This window comes from Bombus vosnesenskii, unplaced genomic scaffold (assembly GCF_011952255.1).
Source record: "Bombus vosnesenskii isolate JDL3184/JDL3185 unplaced genomic scaffold, Bvos_JDL3184-5_v1.1 scf7180000013264, whole genome shotgun sequence".
Classification (NCBI taxonomy): domain Eukaryota; kingdom Metazoa; phylum Arthropoda; class Insecta; order Hymenoptera; family Apidae; genus Bombus; species Bombus vosnesenskii.
Window position 1 is genome coordinate 4,459,582 of NW_022882924.1, and position 21,154 is coordinate 4,480,735.

Sequence of the window (21,154 nt, forward strand, 5' to 3'; positions counted from 1 at the left end):
CAATAAAAACGCGGAACGCGTCACTATTTTTCCCTCTTTTTTTCTCTTCTTTTTTCTTCTCTTTTTTTTTTCTTTTTCACGCTCGCGACTGCTGATATGATTCTAACGAATTTATGGAGACAATTATGTAACCTTTAAACAGCACGGTATGGATGCCTGAGGAAATTTATCCAGTCATCCTTAATCAGGTTCGTTGCTCGTTTTAGTTTCTTTGTGAAAACCGCTTCGTAGATTTTTTCTTCTTTTTTTTTTTTTTTTGCTAAAGCGCTCTGCTGCTGTTTTATTTACTCAAACACCATACCGATATCGAAACTATGCGACGATTTAGCTAAGAGACTAGATCGTACTGATCAAACGACTGACTTTTTCTAGATCGTGAACAGAGTATGTATATATAAACGGAGAGTTAAATAATAAATAGAGTGAACTTACTCGACGTCGGCGGTGGTTGCGGAGCTCGACGAACGACCGTATGCTCCTGATGCGGCCCAGTGTACTCGTGCCATGTGTACGTGCTCCTATACTCTGAATGGAGCTGCTGTAATACAGAATCGATGCGGCGAGTTATTACAAAACGATAGCTGAAATATCGCATAGTAGATTTCGTGGATCTTTCCCTTTAAGCACCGCGAGTCGTTGTGAAATAAAACATCCACCTCCTCTTCGTTTCGCACACTTTGTTGCGTTTTTCCCTTCGACGCTTTCGACACCTATGATATTCACCGATCCGATATACCTTCGAAACACCTAACGATGTAAAGATCGAATCGTCGAACTCAAAATCATTGGGGGGAGGGCAAACGTTTGAAAAGAAAGGCCGGGAATTTGAATAAATAGGACGATCCGTTACGTCGAACTTGTTAACCATATCGTGTCAGAGTTAATCCAGTACGAACGGTTAGGCGATCGATAAAACGATTTGCCGATTGTCTGTGACGATCGAAGCATAAGTTCGGCCCCCTTCGGTGTTGTATATCGCGTGTACGATTCAACTTCGAATATCTGGATAGACTTTACATTTCCCTGCGACAAGTAGAAACGAGAAGTCAATCGTATCTGCTGTTGGCGAGTATGTTCGAACCTATGCACGTACAATCGAATACGATGACAACGGGTATTGATTCGCAGAAGTGACCAGAAACGACTCCTTCCTTCCTTCCCTTTCGTTTCTTTCTTTCTTTTTTTTTTTTTTTTGTTTTACTGTAAAAAATGGAGTTTCCATGAATGTCGATCGGTTTCCCTTCGATGAATGTACGACGCTGGTATAAAAATAAAGCGTCAACGCGGCTTCGTAAAGGTTGCGACGAACAAAGACAGAGGACAGATAAGGAAAAAGGAAGAGAATTATAGAAAAAAAAAAAAGAAAAAAAGGAACGACGCCACTTTACCGGCGCGAAGATTTCGACAAACGTCAGATCGTTTTCATGGACCGTGGATAGGCGAGGAGAAAAGACGTTTTCTAAAAGGCATAAGAGGAACGGGGATATATTTTATCGCATTAGCAGGCAGGTCGGTAAGCTGTCTCTTTCCGCGGGATTTTATAAACCTGACAGATTTGTAGCGGCGTCGCTAATTGCGTTGTCCTGTTTTTTCAGAGTTGATTGATTTAGTTACTTAACCCAGATACTGTCGGTTCTATGTCCGAGAACGCGGAGGTGACAACGTGGTCTGGACACGCGTACCAGCGCGTATGCTCAACCCGGCTACGTTCTCTAAATATTTTCATTCGTTTCCATGCTCATCTGTCCGACCGGACTTTTTCCCATTAACAAGGAGCAAGTAAAACAACGAGCACGATCGTCGTTGTTGTATCTTCAAATATTGTACTACAGAGCCGGATAACAGTAACCACGTTACGCATTTCGACATTTCCGAAATAAAAGAAACTGATATTTAACGATTCGAAGGCGAATCGAGGAGCATGAAATATTTCCAACGTTGTGTATCTGGGCGTTCATTGTACCAATTAAAACATGCTGCAAGGTTTCGATAGATAGACAGACAGGTCGATGCATGGGGCTTCCATAATCCATTTGCAAAAGCTTTAGGCTCATATGTCTATCGCGCAGCGAAATAATTATTGTAATTTAGGCCGAGATGGTACCGACGTCGTGCTAATCTATTTGTCTTTTATTTTTATATAGATTTCATAATATCTTGTTACAAAATTGTATTCTCTTCATCTGTTGTGTTATCAAAGAGTATTCGACCTCGGGACGCGATATTTACGCAGTCGGTTACAAACCGCATTTCTCCCGTTGCATTTCGAAACAATTTGTTGCGGTGTGGCGTACGTGAACGCAAAGCAGAGGAGAGGCGCGATAAAAAATGGATCGGTTGATTTAAAAGTATAGCGTCGATGCAGAACGGAAAAGCAGCACCTACGGCTAGTGCGGTGGACTGCCGTATTTACGACCGTCTATCGATCCTTATACGTTCATTTATTAATGCCGATGTGGGGCACTGTTAACCTTTTCGTATGTCGCCGCGCCCACGCCACGCCACGCCGCTTCGCCACTCGCCCTACCACGCGAACATTTCCATAATTTCGTCCGATCGCTTACAAAGTCAACGATAAGCGGAATTTGATGACCTACTGCGAAATTTTCAATCGACGTCGCTCTGATCGCTAAATACCGGTAAAAGGTACAATTTAAGACGCGAAAGTTTCCTATTTGCCATAAAAAAGAAAAGAACGAAAAAGAAAGAATAAAAAGAAGCGAACAACGCTACCTCCGTTGTTCGTGGAAACTAGTTTCGCGAAGCGAAAGAACTTCCGTTAACTTAATCACGATGTAGGCGATGGAGAGTCTCCCAGCGGAGGATTCGATCGACTTCGAATCGTTGAGAGCTCGTGGATCGCGGAAATGAAAAGCAGAAGCGGTATTCGAGGAAGGGAGGGCAAAATCAAAAGGTCGATGTGATTGTTCCGATGAAATTAGATAGCGGTAGTCGGGCACGAAACACGCGAAGGTCCGCGGCGTAATTGTCGTTAAAAGTCGCGTTTAACGAGATAGCCGGTTAATTGATAATTACGCCGTAGTACAAAGAAAACTGCACCGAACGATGTCGCGTGTGCAATTAATAGAGACACCGCTGTGAACGCGTCTCGTAATTAAAACACGAATAACTAACGAGAAATTATACCAAGCTCGCTCGAATCTGCGAACGCGTGCGAAAACGGAACGAAGACGACGAAGTCGGCCGTTTCGCGACTTCGATAATTGTCTGAAAAGTTGGCCGATTATACGCTCGTTGACTCGTCTCTGAGAGGAAATTCGTCGAGTCGGCGAATCATTCGCTTGCTCGAGGATTCGACGCAATCGTTCGACTGCGGCGGCGACCGATCGATATTCGTCGAAAATAGATGAATATAAAATTCGCGAACTACGGCGTGAAGGCACCGGCAGTTCATTAACGAATCCGGGTGTGAATGAAACTCTCCTTTCCACGAATACAACTGTCACCCCGGTGTTCTCGACCTCCTCCCGAAGGATCTTTTTCTTCTCCAAGCTCCTTCTCTTCGCTTCGAATAGGAATATTTCACGCGCTGCCGAATTGCGAGGAAATCCCAGAGGCTTCGACAGTACGTCGTACATTACGCTAAAAGGGATCGACAAATTCCATAAAGTTCGATCGAAAAGTGGACACGCGTTTGAATATTTACAGCTCTGAAAAGTTTCCACTCGTAACATATATTAGAAGAAAAAGGAAGAGAAAGAGAATTCTCCTATGTAGAAGTTACTTCGACGAATTCGGAGAACCAACTGCGAATGTTACGTACCGAGAAAAATATAAAACGAGGTCGAACGATGTTCCAAGTCTTTCGTTCGCGTATAGTGAAAAGATCGTTGGTGGTATTTCGACCAAATAACTTTCGAATCGGCAATTTAAACTTTTAATTACTTCTTCGTTTTCGCTACTCGAACGTCAGTGGTTAGAGAACGTTCGAAAAAGGCGCACTGCTACACGCCGTCAGCCGACAGACTGACGAAAATGTTGCGCGAATTCTCGGTCGGCGAAACGACATCGCCTTTTTCGCTCCGTTCGCGTCTCTCGTTTCACGAGGTAATTTCCAAGCGATCGAAGATTTTTCGCCTCGGCGGAGTACGGAGAGAAATCCGTTTTTCCAACCGGCTGCATGCCGATGAGACGTCGAGATGACATCGTCGAGAGAGCGATCCTATCTCCTTTCCCTTGTAGCTCCTCTTTCCTCCCCTGGTTAGACTTCCAAGACAATTATCGTTCTTCCTATATCCCAGCATGGCCTCGCTTATCACTCTTCGATGTTTTTATTAATCAATTTCTTTTCCGCGTAGTGCTCGAGAAGAAATTCGTATCGAAATTGTGGTGAAAATTTACGAAGAATACGACGACGATAATTCTTGCATTCGCGAAACCAGCAACTTCACGACGAATGACCTAAGCAAACACTCGCCGCTATGAGAAAGCGTTAAATTCATACTCGAAGCACTCTTTTGGTTTGACTATAAAAAATTGAACAGTCAACAGATCGAAGAGATTGGATTGGCAAACGAGCCCGGTAAATGTGATATCGCGAGAACAGAGTACGCTGAACGGTTGCTTTTTGTTGTCATTATGATCAACAGCACGATCGTCACCGTCGCGATCGGTGTCAGTGAAGTGAACTCGAGGATTTACGAGCCACTCGTTGCGATATCCGACTGCTCGGAACGTAGCCCGTGACACAGCGGGTCCTCGAAGCGGTTTAACGAGGAAACTCTTTCGCTATTGCAGTTTTGCTTTCTGCTCTTTCTCGTGTTTGCTCTCGCTTGCGTTTCAGAACTAACTTGCTCGAAGAAAGCGAACGATTCAACGTGCAGTTTCGCGCGGACGTATTTTTAATTTGTTATTTAATTCATTTTTATTACACGACTCGAAAGAATCGATCGGTCGAGTAAAGTCGTGCAATTGCGTCGAAACCTAGCGTGGCCTGCACTCGTATTGACAATCTTGCGCGACCTCATTTTCCTATCAATCGTAGGGAATTCGAAAGGGGCAAAACAAATCGGAGCGGGAAACACCATGTCAGGGAAAAAATTAAATTCGCTTGCTTGAAATTCAGATGAATCCTGCTGGACGAACATGGACGCGAAAGGATTCGCAGGATGAGCGAAACACGGCGCGTAGTGGAAAGAAAAATTGCAGGGACGTGTTAGTGACGAGGCGGAAATAACGATGCGAAACCGTGTCAGAAAGAATAATTAAAACTGTGGAAAACACGACCCCGATTGTGAATGAAAAGACGAACGAGCCGGGAAAGCATCTACGCTGCGTTTGAATAGTAAATAGTAACTCCCCGGACGATTATTAATGTAAGTGGAAGGATCAGCAAACAGAGTCGACAGATACTGATCAAAGGAAGGTAGCCCAATGCTTGTTCAAAGTTGAAAAGACAAACATTTTGCAGAAGTTACGAAGCGTAAGATCGAGTCTTGTCCTTGTGTAACTTGCACGTAATTCTTATCAGAGGAAGAAGAAAAGTAGAAGAAGAAGAAGACGAAGTGGAACAAGATGTTTCATAAAGTAGATCTACCTCTTGAGGAAGAGAGGAAAGAGAGAAACGTACGATGGTCGAAACTTCTTCACTGTGTGTCGTGCCGCATTGGCGACATATTTCGCAGACTAGCGTAACGGGTTCGTATCGCTTGCCAAGAAAAGAAATCGAAAATATATAGCAAGTTTCTTGCAACTGTGTATCGTTTAAGACAATGTAGTGTACAAGCGTGTAAAGGTAGAAGACTACGAAATAAAATATAGAGTCGATTGATGCATCGATGCATATATATATATATATAGCGTTGAATGGAATATTCTATAGAAACTAAACCAAGGCTAAGGACTATATATATGAAGTCGATGCTGCCCTAGCTAACCTTTCAGGTGGTTCTTGTCTTTGTAGATTTCTGTCAATTCAATTTGAACCCTCGCTGCTCGCCCTATATATCGTAATCCTTAAAAACCTTGTACGTTAAGGGTCGATGGAAGACGTAAGATAACAACGAATTCTAATACTTCCTAAAACATCCCCCAAACTAGAGCGATCGTTTGGTATCCTCGAGTGCAAGCATAGGGGAGAAATTCCCCTAATTCTCTCCGCCCAGTAAACAAGATTCCACTGTGCAACGTCGCACGATCAAAATGCTTCGTATAACGCGAAGATCTTCGTGTATTCTCGGTCAACGAAAGAAGACGTTTCTACCCTTCGGTCTTATCGTTTTATAGCATCCGATAGAATCAAGCAAACCTACACAAACGAAAATAAAGAAGATGTTGTATCTCGTACTCGTAAACGTACTCCGTTTCTCTCAGCAAGTATGGGGAAAAAGAAAGGAAACGAGCGACGTCCTGCAGACTTTGAAGAGAACGAAATGCCAGCAAGGCAGGACGATCGGTTGCGCGTCGCTTGCTAACCGGAACAAACGAAACACGACTAAAAGGAATAAGAAAGAAAGGAGAGGATAGGAACTGCAGCGTAGATAGTGACGTAACAGAGACACGGCCCTTTGACTTGGCCGGTTCCCACCTGTACAACACGGTGCAACATGCGGCTTATCAACACGATTGCGCGTTGTAATCTATGCTCAGAGGCATATGGCCGAGTAGTAGGAGTCAACGTACTGCCACTCGCCGACCGGCTACACCGAGAATATCGACGAAGGAGAAACAGTGGCGCAGTGCCGGTGTTCTCCTACTACTTCGACCTCCTGATGCCAGCTGCATGCAAGCGGCGAAATACTGCGTGTCAAAGTTGAATTCATCGTGACAGCTTGCATTCTTCCATGGGCTGCTCGTACGTTCTTCGTTTTCGTTCCTATACTCTGCCCGCGGGGAGAATTCGACTTCGTCTCGATTAAGATTCTTCTGCCGGACATGGACGAATTTCGTCCAAAAAGTTTGGGAACGTTAACGTTTGGGATAGGATTTTGAACATTCGATGAAAATAGAGATCCGTCACGAGTCGAATAAGAGGGGAAATTTCGTAGTTCTCTCTTTTGGAGTGGCGAGCAATTATTTCTGGACAAGACGATAACGTACGTACGTATATCAGGGCACAGTCTTTTGGGGTTAATTTTGCCTATGAAAATAATGAATCGAGTACACGCGAGGCCTAGTTCCACAGAAATTTTAGTAGTTGAAACGCTTACAGTCGGGTAACCTGATTTCTATCACCCGCTATTTATCGAAGTGCTTCCTCTTGCAAGCGCGGTTTCTTCAAGGTTTACGAATCAACCTACGTACCCGCGTATTTGTATTATATTTATAACCCATTTTAAAAATATGCCACGGAGATGTACCGTTTTCGGCCAGTGAAAGATAATTACAAGTCGTTTGAAAAAAAAAGGCGATTATTTCAACGTGAATGGTTGTTTCGAAACGTCAAGCAAAGCAAAAGAAAAGCATTCTTCCCGGGTATTTTTACCCTTCCGTTGTTGCGAACGAGGCTTATTATCCCATTTACCGTGACTGGCGAAAGGGTCGTTTCGCGAACCCTTCGTCTAATTTAGCCGGCGTTGCGCATTGCAGCCGTAGTCGGACGACCAAGTAGTAAAAGTCAATGTACGTCCGACAGAAGAATGGTGCACGTGATAGTGCATATCGACGAATGAAGAGTGGCGCAGTGCTGGTGTTCTCCTACCACTTTTCATGACGCTCGGCCACGCGAATTGTTAGACGATTGTACCGGAGGTGACGGGGCGAAACATCGTTCGAACTCGATGCGATGCACTCTGAATGCCTCGTTCCTTATCTTCTCGATCGACCTTAAAACGTCCGGCCAGCCGTAGATACGATTTGACAAATCGACGATAAATTTCCATAAGGCTGAAAGAAAACGAATGCATCGTATAATTTCATGTAACGTACGCGTTCGATCCGTTTTACGAAGAATCGACTTGTGGACGGTATTAGAGCGAGCTCCGTTACAAATTAATCCCACTAATGGCATAGCTCGTGTTGGAAATATAGCAACAACGATATTTTTATGTCCATCGCGAGACTATAGCTCTAATTTGAAATGAATCATCATTCTTTTTCTTTTGTAACTTAATGTCGTTTTTTCTTTTAGTCGTCGTTCTAACAGTCGTACTAACACGTCCTAGTTTCTTAATTCGACTTTCGTGGAAAGAACGTTGCAGCGTTTTATTAGTCGGCAAGGTGACCGACGAGCGTATTCGTCGAAAAATCGATACGCCGCATCTTTTTGTCATCGTGTCAGCGAGTCGGTGAACAAATGGTGTTTCTTCTGACTGAGATGGAAGAGACAGGAAACAGACGTCGTTACCGAGGAAATATTCCAGTCGTCGATGTTACCCGGTGTGTTGCGATCTCACATTAAACTAATTTCATCGCGTAATCGGCTACCAGAGCGTAGAAGCACAGTCGATGCTCTACTTTCGAACAGAGACAGTGAAATAGAAACAGATGTTTATCGATACGATAGGAAGAAGTTTCGTTTTTTATCGAAAAGGAGTACAGACGCCGGGAAACAACCGGATGACGATAACAGGAAGACGTATCTATACGCTTTTCGAGGCTGTGCCAGCTTTACAGCCTTCTCCTTGTGATTAATTCCCGGATAAAAGATGGTATACGTGTACGACGAAACGTTCGCAGCCGTCTACTTGTTCACGCAATTGATTACGATCTAATGAAATGTGTAATTACCCAATGGGTATAATATACCGTTCAACTAGCAGCCATTAATTTGCCCGTCTTTGCCTCTTTTATCTCTTTCCCTTCTCTTTCTTTCGTTTCATCTTCCTTTCGTTTCTCTATTGCCTGCTCTTTCTTCGCAGAACAAATTCACGGTCGCTCGTTAGAAAACAAACGGAAGAGGATTAGCATTGATTCGCCAGAATACATTTCCTCCCGAGCGCAACTAATCAAGTTTGCCAATCTTAGTCGAGCTTGTTGTTCGGGATTTATACGATTCCTACCGTGATCGTTTCGACTATAAATTATAAATCACTGTTGGCAGCTGTTTTACGAATGCTATAGAACTGCCTCGTTGAAAATTTCGTACGTTTAATACGAACGATCATAGTAGTTTGGTACGTGCTGTTATCGCGAGAAGCGGTGGGAAATGGGACAGGAAAGGCGAACCGTCGCGTCGCCGGGAACACGGCAATTCTCTAGTTTCGAGATTTACGAGTCGCGCCTTCGAGTAAACCGCAATGCCAACAAACCGTCTCCCTTTTCACCCTTTCATCCTCGCACGCGAATTAATCCAAGAGACGTGACAGCCGACGCGTTTCACCGGCGTGTCGTTTTCATCGACCGTAGAGAATAATAAATTGGGAAAAAGATAGAACAAAGAGTGACAAAGCACGTATCAAACTATATCCGCTTTAAAACAATTGGACGAACTTTATCGCGAATATTCGCGCGTATTATCGTTGATCCATTTGAATCGTCAAACGAATACTTTAGGGACGAACTACGTTCGAAGGTATTCCAGACGAATTATTACCGTTATTGCTAATCGAACGATATTGCGAGTTCTAGGAATGGTAGGAATTATCTGTTCGACGAGCAAAGTAGATTCGCGAAATAATTTCCGTGCAGACGTATCCCCGTCGATCAATGTCCAACTTCGTATTGTTCGTTCCTAACAATGTGCACGCGGATGATTGGTTCCTCTGACCGATAATCCGTAATACGTATTACTTATCGAACGTACACTCGTGATTTCCAAGTATTCGATAATTTTTTCAGCTATTTGCGTGACGAGAGAATCGGCTTTTTCTGGGACAAGAATTTACCAGGATCGTACGTGGATAAAGAAAGAAACGGCTTTAGTTTGGCGAGAAACTTTCATATTCGAGTAAGTCGCACCCTCTTTCCGGTTGGAAAATCGAACCAGCCTTACCGACACCTTCGATTCCCGAGTACTATTGCGCGTATTTGCGTGGCTGCGTGCACCTCGTAAATTTCCACGGAGGAATTGTTCGAAAGTCGTCGAGTTTCTTGTACGCGAGATGCACGGGATGCCTCGTGGAACTTGAATTGTCATTGTGGCAATTTGAGATACGAGGAGAACTTTCAACGCAGTATTCCACGTGTCTATAATTCCATACTGTGTCAGCCACGCGATTTCGTGTTTGATCTTTCGTTGTCCCTTTCAAAGGAGGAAATTCGTTTATTTGACAATCAAGTGGTAAAAAGCTAAATAGTAAAAGCGAAGTAAAAGTCGATACGCCGGCATCGATTTTGATATCGAGGAGGACATCGTGTACCGCGCTACGGAAGCACGTGTTGTCTCGAGCGTAGACGAATAAAAGGAGTTCGGTTTTCGAAGGAACGATCGATAAAGCTATAAAGCGGTTTCCACGGACGAAGGCGACGGAAACAAAAGTCACGCGTAGTAAAGCCTAATCGAGGCCAGTTCGGTGAAACAAGCGCTACGGAGCTTTGAGATTCTCCATGAAAGGAAGAACGCGTAGAATTAACCTTGAATAGCTAGAGCAACGGTTGAAATAGCGCGAACGCGGCTCGCAAGATCTGCTACGATTTTTGTCGATATTTCATAATCAGTGTTACGTAAATATCATTCTTGCACGGCGAATGAAACTGCTAGAAGAGAATAAACCATCGAGTTTTAAGCTTAGTCTCGATTAGGAAGATCGTCGAGCTCGAGTGCTAGCCAAACTTTCCTCTCTCGTCGGATAAAATCGCCGATCCCTCTTCGCTAAATCTCCGCTATACACAGAGATTTCGATACGATGATAACATCGATCGTCGAGATAAAGTATACGGCGAGGCAGTACCGAGAGAATCTGAATACCAAACTATAATAGCGAGAATCGACGAGGAAGAAACTCGGCAAGCTGTTACTTTTTTACCTTTGTGATCGAGCTACGGCTCTTTGAAAATTCTTGATCGTGTATTTCCGGAACCGACGGTTCCCTTCGAGTCGTCTATATCGTCGAGGTTCGTATAATACGAAAAAGAGCCACTCGATCGAATCCTTCTTCTTCCAATACCTCTGACAACCTATACTACTCCTTCGATAATATCCCCTACGAGTAGGAGACACACACATACTCGTTCCAAGAGATACGACATCGATCCAAACGATCGAGAACTATCGTACGTTAGTATCGGGAGTGCTGTTGCTTTGGTATTATCGAGAAACAGCCTCGAGGGAACGACAAAGAATAACCGAATCTCTGTACATCGTACACCGATACCATTGACGTGTACTATTCGAGAATATTTGTAAGCGGGGGCTCTCGTATCCAACATCTTCCGGCGAATCTACTCTGTGAAAATATCGTTAGAAAATCAGGAAGACGATCCACGAACGATGCAACGATGTTCCGGTCAATTTCTCTCTCACCTTGTCAATTGGCATTGAAGGGCACGCACGACAGAGGTTCCAGAATGAACCAATCATGAGGCCGCGGTGTGTGGGGCAGTGGAACAGTAGTGACACACAGCCGCTGCGGTAGCGACGGGGCCGTTTAGACGACGGGCACGGTCGTCAGGCCAGGTTGATTCCCTCCCGAGGACGTGGCTCCTCGGCGTCGACGATGCGGCTACACTTGCTTCGATTCCTCCTGCTCCTTCTTCGCTTCTCGCCTCTCACCTTCGCCTCTCTTCGCTGCTCTCCTCTTCTCCGCCGCCGCCACCTCCACTCTACCACCTGCTCCTACCTCCTCTCCTCGTTTTCGTTCTCTTCTTCTTCTTCCTCCGGTGGCTATACTCCTGCTGCTTCTTCCTTCAAGGCAGTATTCGCGAACGGTTGTCGGACGTCCGTCTTGTGGCCCGTCTGAGCGTACGTGTGTACGAGCGCACGAGGATGGTAGACGAGGCAGGCGAGTACGAGCGCGAGCACGCGCGCGCGCGCGCGCGAGTCCAGTGAGTGCGTGCGCGCGATCGACGTAGAGCGCCGGTGTGCGAGTCACCAGCGTGGCGATGCCGATAGGGAGAGATTGGAAAAGAAAGAACAGAGAAAAAGACATGACGTATGAGCGTGTCGTACCAGCAGCGAAAAGGGAAGGAAAAGGTGTTTGCGCCGGCTCGTCCAAGGATGCGGTCTCCTTCAGGCTTGGGCTTTAACCCTTTGCGCTAGTACGTCTCTACCCGCAATCGCAATCGAATCGAATTCTATTACGTTACTTTCCTGCTATCCACTCGATTGGATGGAATTTCAATCTTGTAGAGTAGATTCGCGAGGATGGCCTACGTGGATCTCGCCGGTGACTAATGCAAAGGGTTCGCTCGTGATAGTTCGTGGCTAAAAAGGATAGGGTGTAAGACCGGTAGGCGATATTCGATCTACGGTGCAGTTTAAATCGAATGGTCGAAAGCAATCGAATTAAAGAGGGAGGAGCCGGCTGTATTTCTTTCCATAGAGTACGATAACAATGAGCTGAAAGAAAGAAGAAAGAATCGCGTACGCGATAACTTTGTTCGAAGTATCGTCGGAGTGACGATCGTGCCTCGGAAACGGCCCGAAAGGGAAGGACAACGACCAGAGACCAGGGACATTGGAACGGATTAAACGATATCGAAGGGAAGACAAATGCGAGAGAAGGAAAGGCGAAGACAGGAAGCGGAAGGCAAAGTAGGGCTGGGTCGTATTCGAAGCCTACCACTCCATCGTCTCCGTCGTTGGGGGTTTTCCGCTGTCTTCCCGTAGACCGATATATTCCTGCTTTCCTCTTCTTTCTCAACTTTCACCACTCTCCGAGGACAGTTAAACTCGTAACCGTGATTCGGTGATGGATCGCGTTACCCAAGAGTATTATTGGCCCGGCGTGATGTTCACCGGCTGAAATTCACCGCATCCGGAAGTAATCTTTTCGCGTGCATACGTGCGTGCGTGTTGGTTACGCGCGGGTGTCTATGCGTGTATGTCGTGTACGGATGTGTGTATATGCGCGAATGTGTATATATTGTATATTATATGTGTATATAGCGTAATGTATTACAAGCGACGATGCAAAGTAACACTCGGACGCGTTGTACGTACGGAATAACGAGACGGAGGGCAGAGCGAGAACGGAATCGTGAGAGGCACTGGTCCCAACGTCGCACCGATCGCACCGACGACTTTGCGTAGAGCGCCGCGTCGCCGGCGAGACGGCTCGACGGTAGAAGGGGTTGCCAGAGCGCAGGCGCCCAACCGGATCGGGTCGATAGTCCGCAACGTTACTCCCTGTTTTCCTCTCTCCTTCTTCGCTCCAGTCCCCTCTCTGTCTCTTTCTCTCTCGCTCTCCGTTTCGTATCGCCTTTCTCTCTGCAATTTCTCTTTCTATCTACCGTGTGGCTATCTTCGTTTCTCCTTAGATCCGACTTCCAACTCTCTCCCACTTTTTTAGCATTTTTGCGATTTTTCACGTCGCTGTCTCCGTCTGCCGCTATATTCCTCCTCGTGTGCCTCTTTCTTTTCTTCCTGCTCTCTGTTGCCTCTCAGTCACCTTTGTTTTTCGCCCCGTGTATCGCCAAGGTACACTCCCTTTTGGTCAACCTGTCTCTTTCATCCCCCTACGAGCACCGTTACGCTTTCTGAATTTTCTTCCCGTTTCTTCTCTCTTTCTTCTTTGCGCTTCTCATTTACCTCGACTATCGCTTCTACGTTTCGACGTTCCCCACAGCAACGTATAAATTTTCAAAATGCTCTCTCAACCGTGACGAAAGCCATGCCCTGCAGGATCTTATCCTCCTACACCGATAATAGTCCTGCGGTCCTTACTCTCGAGATTTATCCGATGAGTCTCGTTGCTTTAATACATACACGTGTACGTGTATTTACATCATTTCGAAATTGCCCCTTAGCCAGCGTCTCAGAGGTTTATTTTTATACATTTTCCCTGTGCAACATCGATTTACCGATCTGATCCATGCCCTTTTCGTCGTAACACGAAATCTGTGCGAAAAGACTTTCAGAAAGTAGCTCGACTACGAAGAGATAATGGCACGCTGGTACCCTGAACGCATTTCATATTTGTCGATGCATCTTCCACGCTGTTCCGCAGAGGATTTCCTGCGTAAAAATTCCATCGTCTTATCCTGACGTGCGCGCGAGATTTTCTCGTTTTTCCGCGACGCTTCCCTTCTTCTTCTTCCTCGGTGGCTGTCTCCCACCCACGCGAGCGTTAGGCGGCACTCGATCGTGCATCTTTCTCCCCCACTCGACTGTTAGTCGTCCCGTTCGCGTAGCCGGCGCCGCTATGTCGGGCCAGCGTCGCGACGCTGCTAACCTTCCTGCGGATGCAGATATAGGCGCGTTTTGCGGCGTTCCATGCTTCGACCACCGCTTTTGATACATACTTTTACATTGTTCGTTTTTCGACTAAATTCCTCCGTTTTTTATTTTTGCTTTTTATTATTTTTCTCTCTTTTTTTTTTTTTTGTTTCCCTAATTTCTAAAAACGGCACGTGCATGATTTTCTCTATTCCTCGATGTTTCCTCTCGATTTTTTAACGGGTGAAAGACAATGGAGAGAACAGGCGCGGCTGAAATTCGTACGGTGAGTTTTGGACACGCAGCCGGGGATATGGGTTACGAGGGGGACGCTGATTGTTCGAATAGACGAATAATGGTTCGGCCGGTGCGCGAATTGAAAAGGGGCGAGACACGCTCGAGGGATTCGCCGCGATCCGCGGATCGTTTTCGATATTGTGTCCGCCAGTGTACAGCCGTGTCTGGCTTCAGCCGATTGATTCAGCCGACTATCGCGTATTGTTTGAATAAGGAACAACGGGTTTATGGCTGCGGGAAAGATCTAAACCGATAAGATTATTAGGCGCGATCCGAAGAAACCCTGGCAGATTCTGTTCAAAAGACAGAAATAAGTATCGTACGCTCCGAGGCAACAAAATATGAAAGAACGACGGAGAACGACGAGTACAGGTATCATTTGCGAGATCTTGCGCTACGATTGCGTTACCGCGTAGAATTTTCTATTCCGATCCCGACTCGACTGCAGTCCATCGTGGCCATTACCTGTGCATCAATCATACCTAATCGACTTCTAGATATCGTTTCAACCTTGAGAAACTACAGCTCCGCAAACATTGCCAACATCACACAACAGATACGATTCGACTTATCTCTTGAAGGGATGATCGTTACGTAACACCACGTAATATATCCTGTTTAGCCGTGAAACACTTATTTTCGTTGGCGGGAGGGACACGCCTGCCAACCATTCCCGAGTAGCACGTTTCCATCGACCCGGACTCTCTTTCCCAGCGATATTCTCCGGCACGTAGATATTCCTTCGTGTGCGTTAAATAACATATCCATGACCTAAATAATCCTGAATTTCATCATCTTCGATAACCAGACGTAGAATGTTAGACGTCGGCTCAAAAAAACCTCTCGGTAGATCCTCCTCCCTTATACGTCGTAGTATACTCGTACTCGCGAATGCAGGACTGCAAATGGAAATGTCTGGTCTGTCTCTCGAAGGAAGCGTATCCTTCTTCCTGCCGCGAATCTTGGATCAATCGTGCAGAAGACCGATAGAGGGTTAACGCGTCTCAAATTGTATTCGGAAGAAGCAATCCGAGCGTTCGTTTAAGCAAAGTACGAATCGAATTTAATCGATACTTTTACTCTATCTTTATTTAGCAGCTAATTATTCTAATTTTGCAAGTGCGTGCCACGCCGATAGAATTGGATTCGACGCGTCTATAGAGTAGATAGTAAGTTCGTAGAATCGTCAAATTGGTAAGTACAAAATTTGAAGCAACGATAATTGCCTGACGAATTTTCACGGTTAGCGCGTCTACGTGTACTCTTATCTATCCTTCGATCGGTTTCTTTGAGACGTCGAATCGCTCCGTAATTAATTCGAGCTGCGGCTCGGCCGCAGCCACGCGAAGTGGATGGAAATTGTTAAAGAGCAAAGCTTTAAAAAGAAAAATGTAGATAAAGTAAGGACTAGGAATTAACCGTTCGCACTCGACTATTCCAATCACATTTTCATTAGATTCTCCAGTAATTTTAGCAATTCCATGAAATCAACGATTTCAACTGCCGATGAAACTTACAAGTGCCTCGAATTGATCGCACTCGCCGTTTTAATCCTACAGTCTCGCGGAATATCGAATATCTGTTATTTCTACTGGATCCTGAACATTGAGAATCTTTGATTCGAAATGCACGAGTGTACGGTCATAGATCGAAGAATTAACGATACGCAATTATCGCGAAATTCCTGCAGACACGATCGAGAGAGAAAAGTAAGTACGTACGGCCGACACGCGAAATTTATACTTACCTGCGGTATTAATATATTTAGTTCCACGCGGCCGCATCGTATAGCGTGCAAGCTACAGAATAAAATGTTGATTTTTATATTCGCACGTGTACGTACGTACCACCATCTACTTGCGACTATGCAATACAGGCACTGGTGAATCGCGTATGCGGGCACGAGTTTTTCAACTTCCTACGTGTTCTTAAAGCTGTGTGTGCCTAAAATCGAACTCCGTGTAGAGACGAAGATTCAAACTCTAACGGCGGGGGCTGCAGTTGTCAGATACAGCGTTGATCGTTCCTGTTATCGTCAAAATTATTTTCCTCGGGAAAAATGAATACGAATCTCGAGCAGCTTGCTTCTCGTTCTATCCTTCCTTTCTCAGCAAACGGATAATCCGCGCACGTTGCTCGAAACAATTGGATACTTTTTAGAGACAATTAGGTACTTAGCGTTTCGTTTCTGCTCCTTAGAATCTAAAAATTGTCACGAAGGAAACAATGTTCTAATCGTTGCATTTACGTCTACGCTCGTTGTTCGGCTATGACGCGATATAGCAAAAGGATTATCCGATCTTTGTTTTCGTTTGATCGTCACGCGAACAGCCGACTGATCGTGGCTAATTACTGTAATTGCGCTGAATAGGGAAAAAAAGAAAGAAAAAGAAAAGAGAGAAAAAAGGGAGTACATCCAGTGTCCTTGACAACGCAGCAGAAATATACCGAAGGAGGAAAATTGTTTTGTGAGGAAAAAAAAGTGGGAAAAAGGGAAAAAAGAATAAGAAAGAAAGCAAAAAAATGCTTTCGCGTGGAGCACAGCCTCGCATTGTTGTTTCCTAAAGTTCCCATCCTAAGCAGGTAACCGGCCTAATTTTCGTGGTTAATTAAAAGGAGACGAGGAGACGCGCACGATACCGGAAGCGCGACGTTTTTTCATCCCGGGAAATTTCAGACGGATGGGGGGAGCAGGAAAAATAATGAAATTATAGGACATTATGATATCCAACAAAGAGCACGTCGACGGCTCGATTTAATTCTCCTCCGCGAGAATCCTACCACCGGTAATCACCACGGCTCGTTAAAAATGAGCCGAGCCTAGAGGCAGCGTCTATGCAGCCGCAAGTGGGTTAATTAAAATCTTTAGCCAAGTATCGTACCGGTGTACGCCTATTTTGCAAATTTATCGCCGATCAACTAGGGGAGTTGATAAAATCCTTCGGATAAACTTCCTCCGAGACGTCTGTGCCACGACCAACTAGCAAATTTTAATATCACTCCGAGCTTCAAGAAGCAACGAAGAACGCGATAAAATGTAGAATAATTTAAGAAGCGTTTCTACTAATATCGATCTTACGTCTAAACAATATTAATTCGAATCGACTTATTTAGAATAAAGTTATTGCCGAGAAACGAAAGGACTTAAATTTACGTAGCTCTAGAAGCAATAACGTGCTTAAGATACACTTCTTTACTTCGATAGATTTTCTTTATTTACAACGTAATGTAAATAGATCCCTAACCCTAGTTTCGACGAAAGTAAAGGAAGATCGACGAGTTAATGTATATAAATTTCGAAAAAAAAAAAAAAAAATGGATTTGGGTTAGTCTGACGTTCAAGTACAGAACGCAATGTACGTTGATGTTAATTTCATGTTGTTCATGCGCTGTGCTGTTAAGTGGGTGACAGCCTTTAACAGGGGTGCCGGTCGGAGAATAGAAGAAACGTTTGGTCGACACGCAAAGTTCACTAAAGCATAACGTTGAACGTGACCCAGCAGCACATATATATACACGCGAGTACCCTGCGCTTGCCGATGATAAGTTACGCTCGACTTCCGCTTCCGTTCACTGCATCCACGTTCGGTCGCACGTACGGCACCTGCTCGAATTGCATGAATTACATCGCATCCAATGCACGTTGGTGTGAAATAGAAAAAAGAAAAAAGGAAAAAATAGCAGTACGCCATATGCCGTAAATTTATTTGCGATGCTTTAACCATTCTCTCTCCCTTCCCTCCTTTTTCGTCCGTCATCAATCACAATAGCAAATGTCAATCGCACATAGACGTTTATAATTTATTCCATTGGTCGGTTGAATTTTCGACGATCGGGTCGTTAATCAGGCACGAGATTAATTTTAAGCATTCGGTGAAATTAGAAAAATAAGGTGTCTCAGGAATTTGTTCACATATGTAGGTAAGCCAATACGGCTTTGCCAACTTCTACACCTACAAGACATAATAGCAAGTGGTTCAAGTGGACTGCAGAAGTGGAATTGGTGTCGTCTTTTGTTCTCGCCGAATCAGCACCAACCTCTTTTTCTTGGCATTCTTAGAAATCAATACGTGCTTCCTAAGTTTCTAATACACGGCAGGCCTATCGCTAGTCTATAATATTATATACACGTTGTTTGACACGAATCGTCGAGTTTCTTATTACAGATACCTAAGCGGGCCGGTTCTTTCGAATTTAGCCTAATGAAATAATTCGACGATTTCGTGTCTTCTATCTTACATGATGGAACGCTTATTCTATCCGTGTGTCTAGATCTGTGCGGATGTATACGGCATAATGACCCTCTCGTAGTTAGTAGCAATGGGGCCACGCAAACTTGGAACGTGTTTAATCTGTATAACATGTAAAGGAAGGATCGTATAGGTGCTAAAAGGGTAGAACCAATTCGACTGTTCAAAGGATAGGAGAGGTAAAGGGTATACAAATGCAAGGCCCGTGAAAAAATAAAACATTCAACTGATGTATTTTAAGAAAGGTTATTTTTATATATTGTCACATTATACAGTAGGATTTTGAAAAGTTTACTCTTTCGCCGAAATTCGTGTCCGCGGAGCAATACATCGTGTGAAATCCCTCGTGATTGCGGATTGAACCGAAAATGCGGATAGAGACCGATAGCCATCCTTCTTCTTTCAAGGAAATTTTATCACGTACCAATTCGAGTGTTACCAATGATAATGGAACGTATCATGGTATCGTTCAGTTTCTTTACAAAAGACAAAGTATAAAAAAAAGTAAATGGTTTATATCGTATAAAAAGTACTAAAAAAAGACAAACTAATGAGAACATTTTGCAGATAATACCTAAATCAAATTTTTATGTCTACGAGTTAAAAATGCAACGTGCTGATAAAAATACGATATTTAAATAGAAAGAATAAGAAAGACAAAGAAAACGAATCGGTACGAGATAAGCATTTACCAAATACACCGCCGCGCCGGATGAATAATTTATCGCATCCATAGAAGAGAAAAATCCGAATATCGCACGTATAAGTTTGAAGAACGCCAGGGAAATATGTAAATTACTCGATCGTTTCGGCTTGGCATTAAATCACAGGAGGAACTTGAAATGAAAATTGCATCGTGACCGGCACCAAAGCATGCTCGTACCGATCGATCGTTGGAACTTGCAACTCATAACACTTCGACCATGCATCAGTAAAGGTGAACAAACTCTACGTGTTTCGACTCGAGACAGCTACGCCACATAACCTACTCTACCATTGCGACTTTTCCAATTTTACGCTTATATTTCGTTCGTAGAGATAAACAAAATATAGTAAAAAGAAATATAATCGAACATCGAAATTAACTTTAATACTTGTAAGGGTTCGATCGTATTAGTATCGAGATTTAGCGTAGGTACGAAATATTTCACATCGAAGACGCTCGTGTCGCTCCCGACTCGATCGCAATATGGCCGTTCATTTCGCAAGGAATTAACGTTTCGTTTCGCTCACTCACCAGATATTGCTTGCAATGTCTTTTATGCTTAACGGTGCAGCGTTTCTTCTTTTTGGAGGCACCCGTGGTCAAGCCGTTTCCGGGCTTTTCTTTATGAGGCGTCGACAGGTTTCCCTTGTTCGCGGGCATCGCCGTAATCTTCGAGTCCACGGAAATTGGGTCGTTTTACCTGCCGACGACCGTCGAGAACAGATCCACCGTTCGGTCCACCGACGAAAGTGATTGATAATGCTCGAAACTTCTCTCTTCTCAGTATATAGGATGCACACGTGAGCGATAGTACATGTGTACGTATAGCTACTGGATATGCGCAAGGACACTGGACTACCCTGAGCTGATTATTCGAGGCCACGCCTCCCGTCTTCCGATCTTACATCGTAACAACCGCCCCTTTCGAATTTTCAAAATTCACCTACAACCTGTTATCTTCAATGCCTTTTTTTTATTCATTACACTCTAACCAATCATTGAATTTGATGTCGTGGTTATTTCACGCAATCGCGAGTGTTCGATGTTTAGGCGCCTTTTGAAAATAATAAAATCTAAAAAAAAATGTGGGGGATGTTTGTTAGATACCAAAAAAATGCTCGGCCCTGGACATTTAGTAGCGCCGCTGTTCGAAAGTGGTAAATCACTTAACTACGTGATACGAATGGTTTTAAACAAAGATGAAAGAAATATGTATATACTTACATATGTATAGTATTTGTTTTATGATAAGCGTTAATTAATTTCTGGTTCCACTGTTGGCAATAAACAATTAACTCTGAATTCGTTAATAGCGGCCTAAAAGAAAATATGATTTCTTGCGTTCACTTTTTATTTTGAGAATTGTATCGGAAACTCTCGAAATGTTTATAATTCAGCTCATAGTGATAATTATTTTTAATTTATATTACATGAAAGCCAAAAATAAAATCTCTGTTAAAAGTAATTGTTTTGTAATACTTGAAAGAAAGCAAAAAATACGAAATTTCAATCGGAATACGATCATTGTACAATTATGTATCAACATTGATTGTAAATTGTGATTTTTTTAACAATAATACATAGTGCTAATTGCGGAGGAAGAAAGTACTTTTATCAACTGTTTTGGTTTTAGTTACTAGCTTCGCCTGTGGTTGGTAAGATGACGCTGTACGGTATTTATCAAAA

The 21,154-nt window shown here is 44.0% G+C and overlaps 1 protein-coding gene across 20 annotated transcripts in view; it reads right to left on the minus strand.

Moving 5' to 3' along the window:
- Positions 1-20,445, minus strand: part of LOC117241132 (proteoglycan 4) — a 44,833-nt gene extending 24,388 nt beyond the window's left edge. For 3 of the 20 annotated variants that reach the window (XM_033507105.1, XM_033507180.1, XM_033507165.1), the window contains exons 1-2: positions 20,000-20,438; positions 433-538 (exon numbers count right to left, since the gene is read on the minus strand). In XM_033507105.1, the coding sequence (XP_033362996.1) occupies positions 433-538; positions 20,000-20,128 (235 nt within the window). In that variant the 5' untranslated portion in view covers positions 20,129-20,438. Of the gene's footprint in view, positions 1-432; positions 539-11,362; positions 11,795-12,620; positions 13,099-19,999 lie in introns of those variants that run through there. The other 17 variants (XM_033507169.1, XM_033507137.1, XM_033507117.1 and 14 more) reach the window with 15 other exon arrangements.
- Between the last annotated feature and the right edge of the window lie 709 nt (positions 20,446-21,154).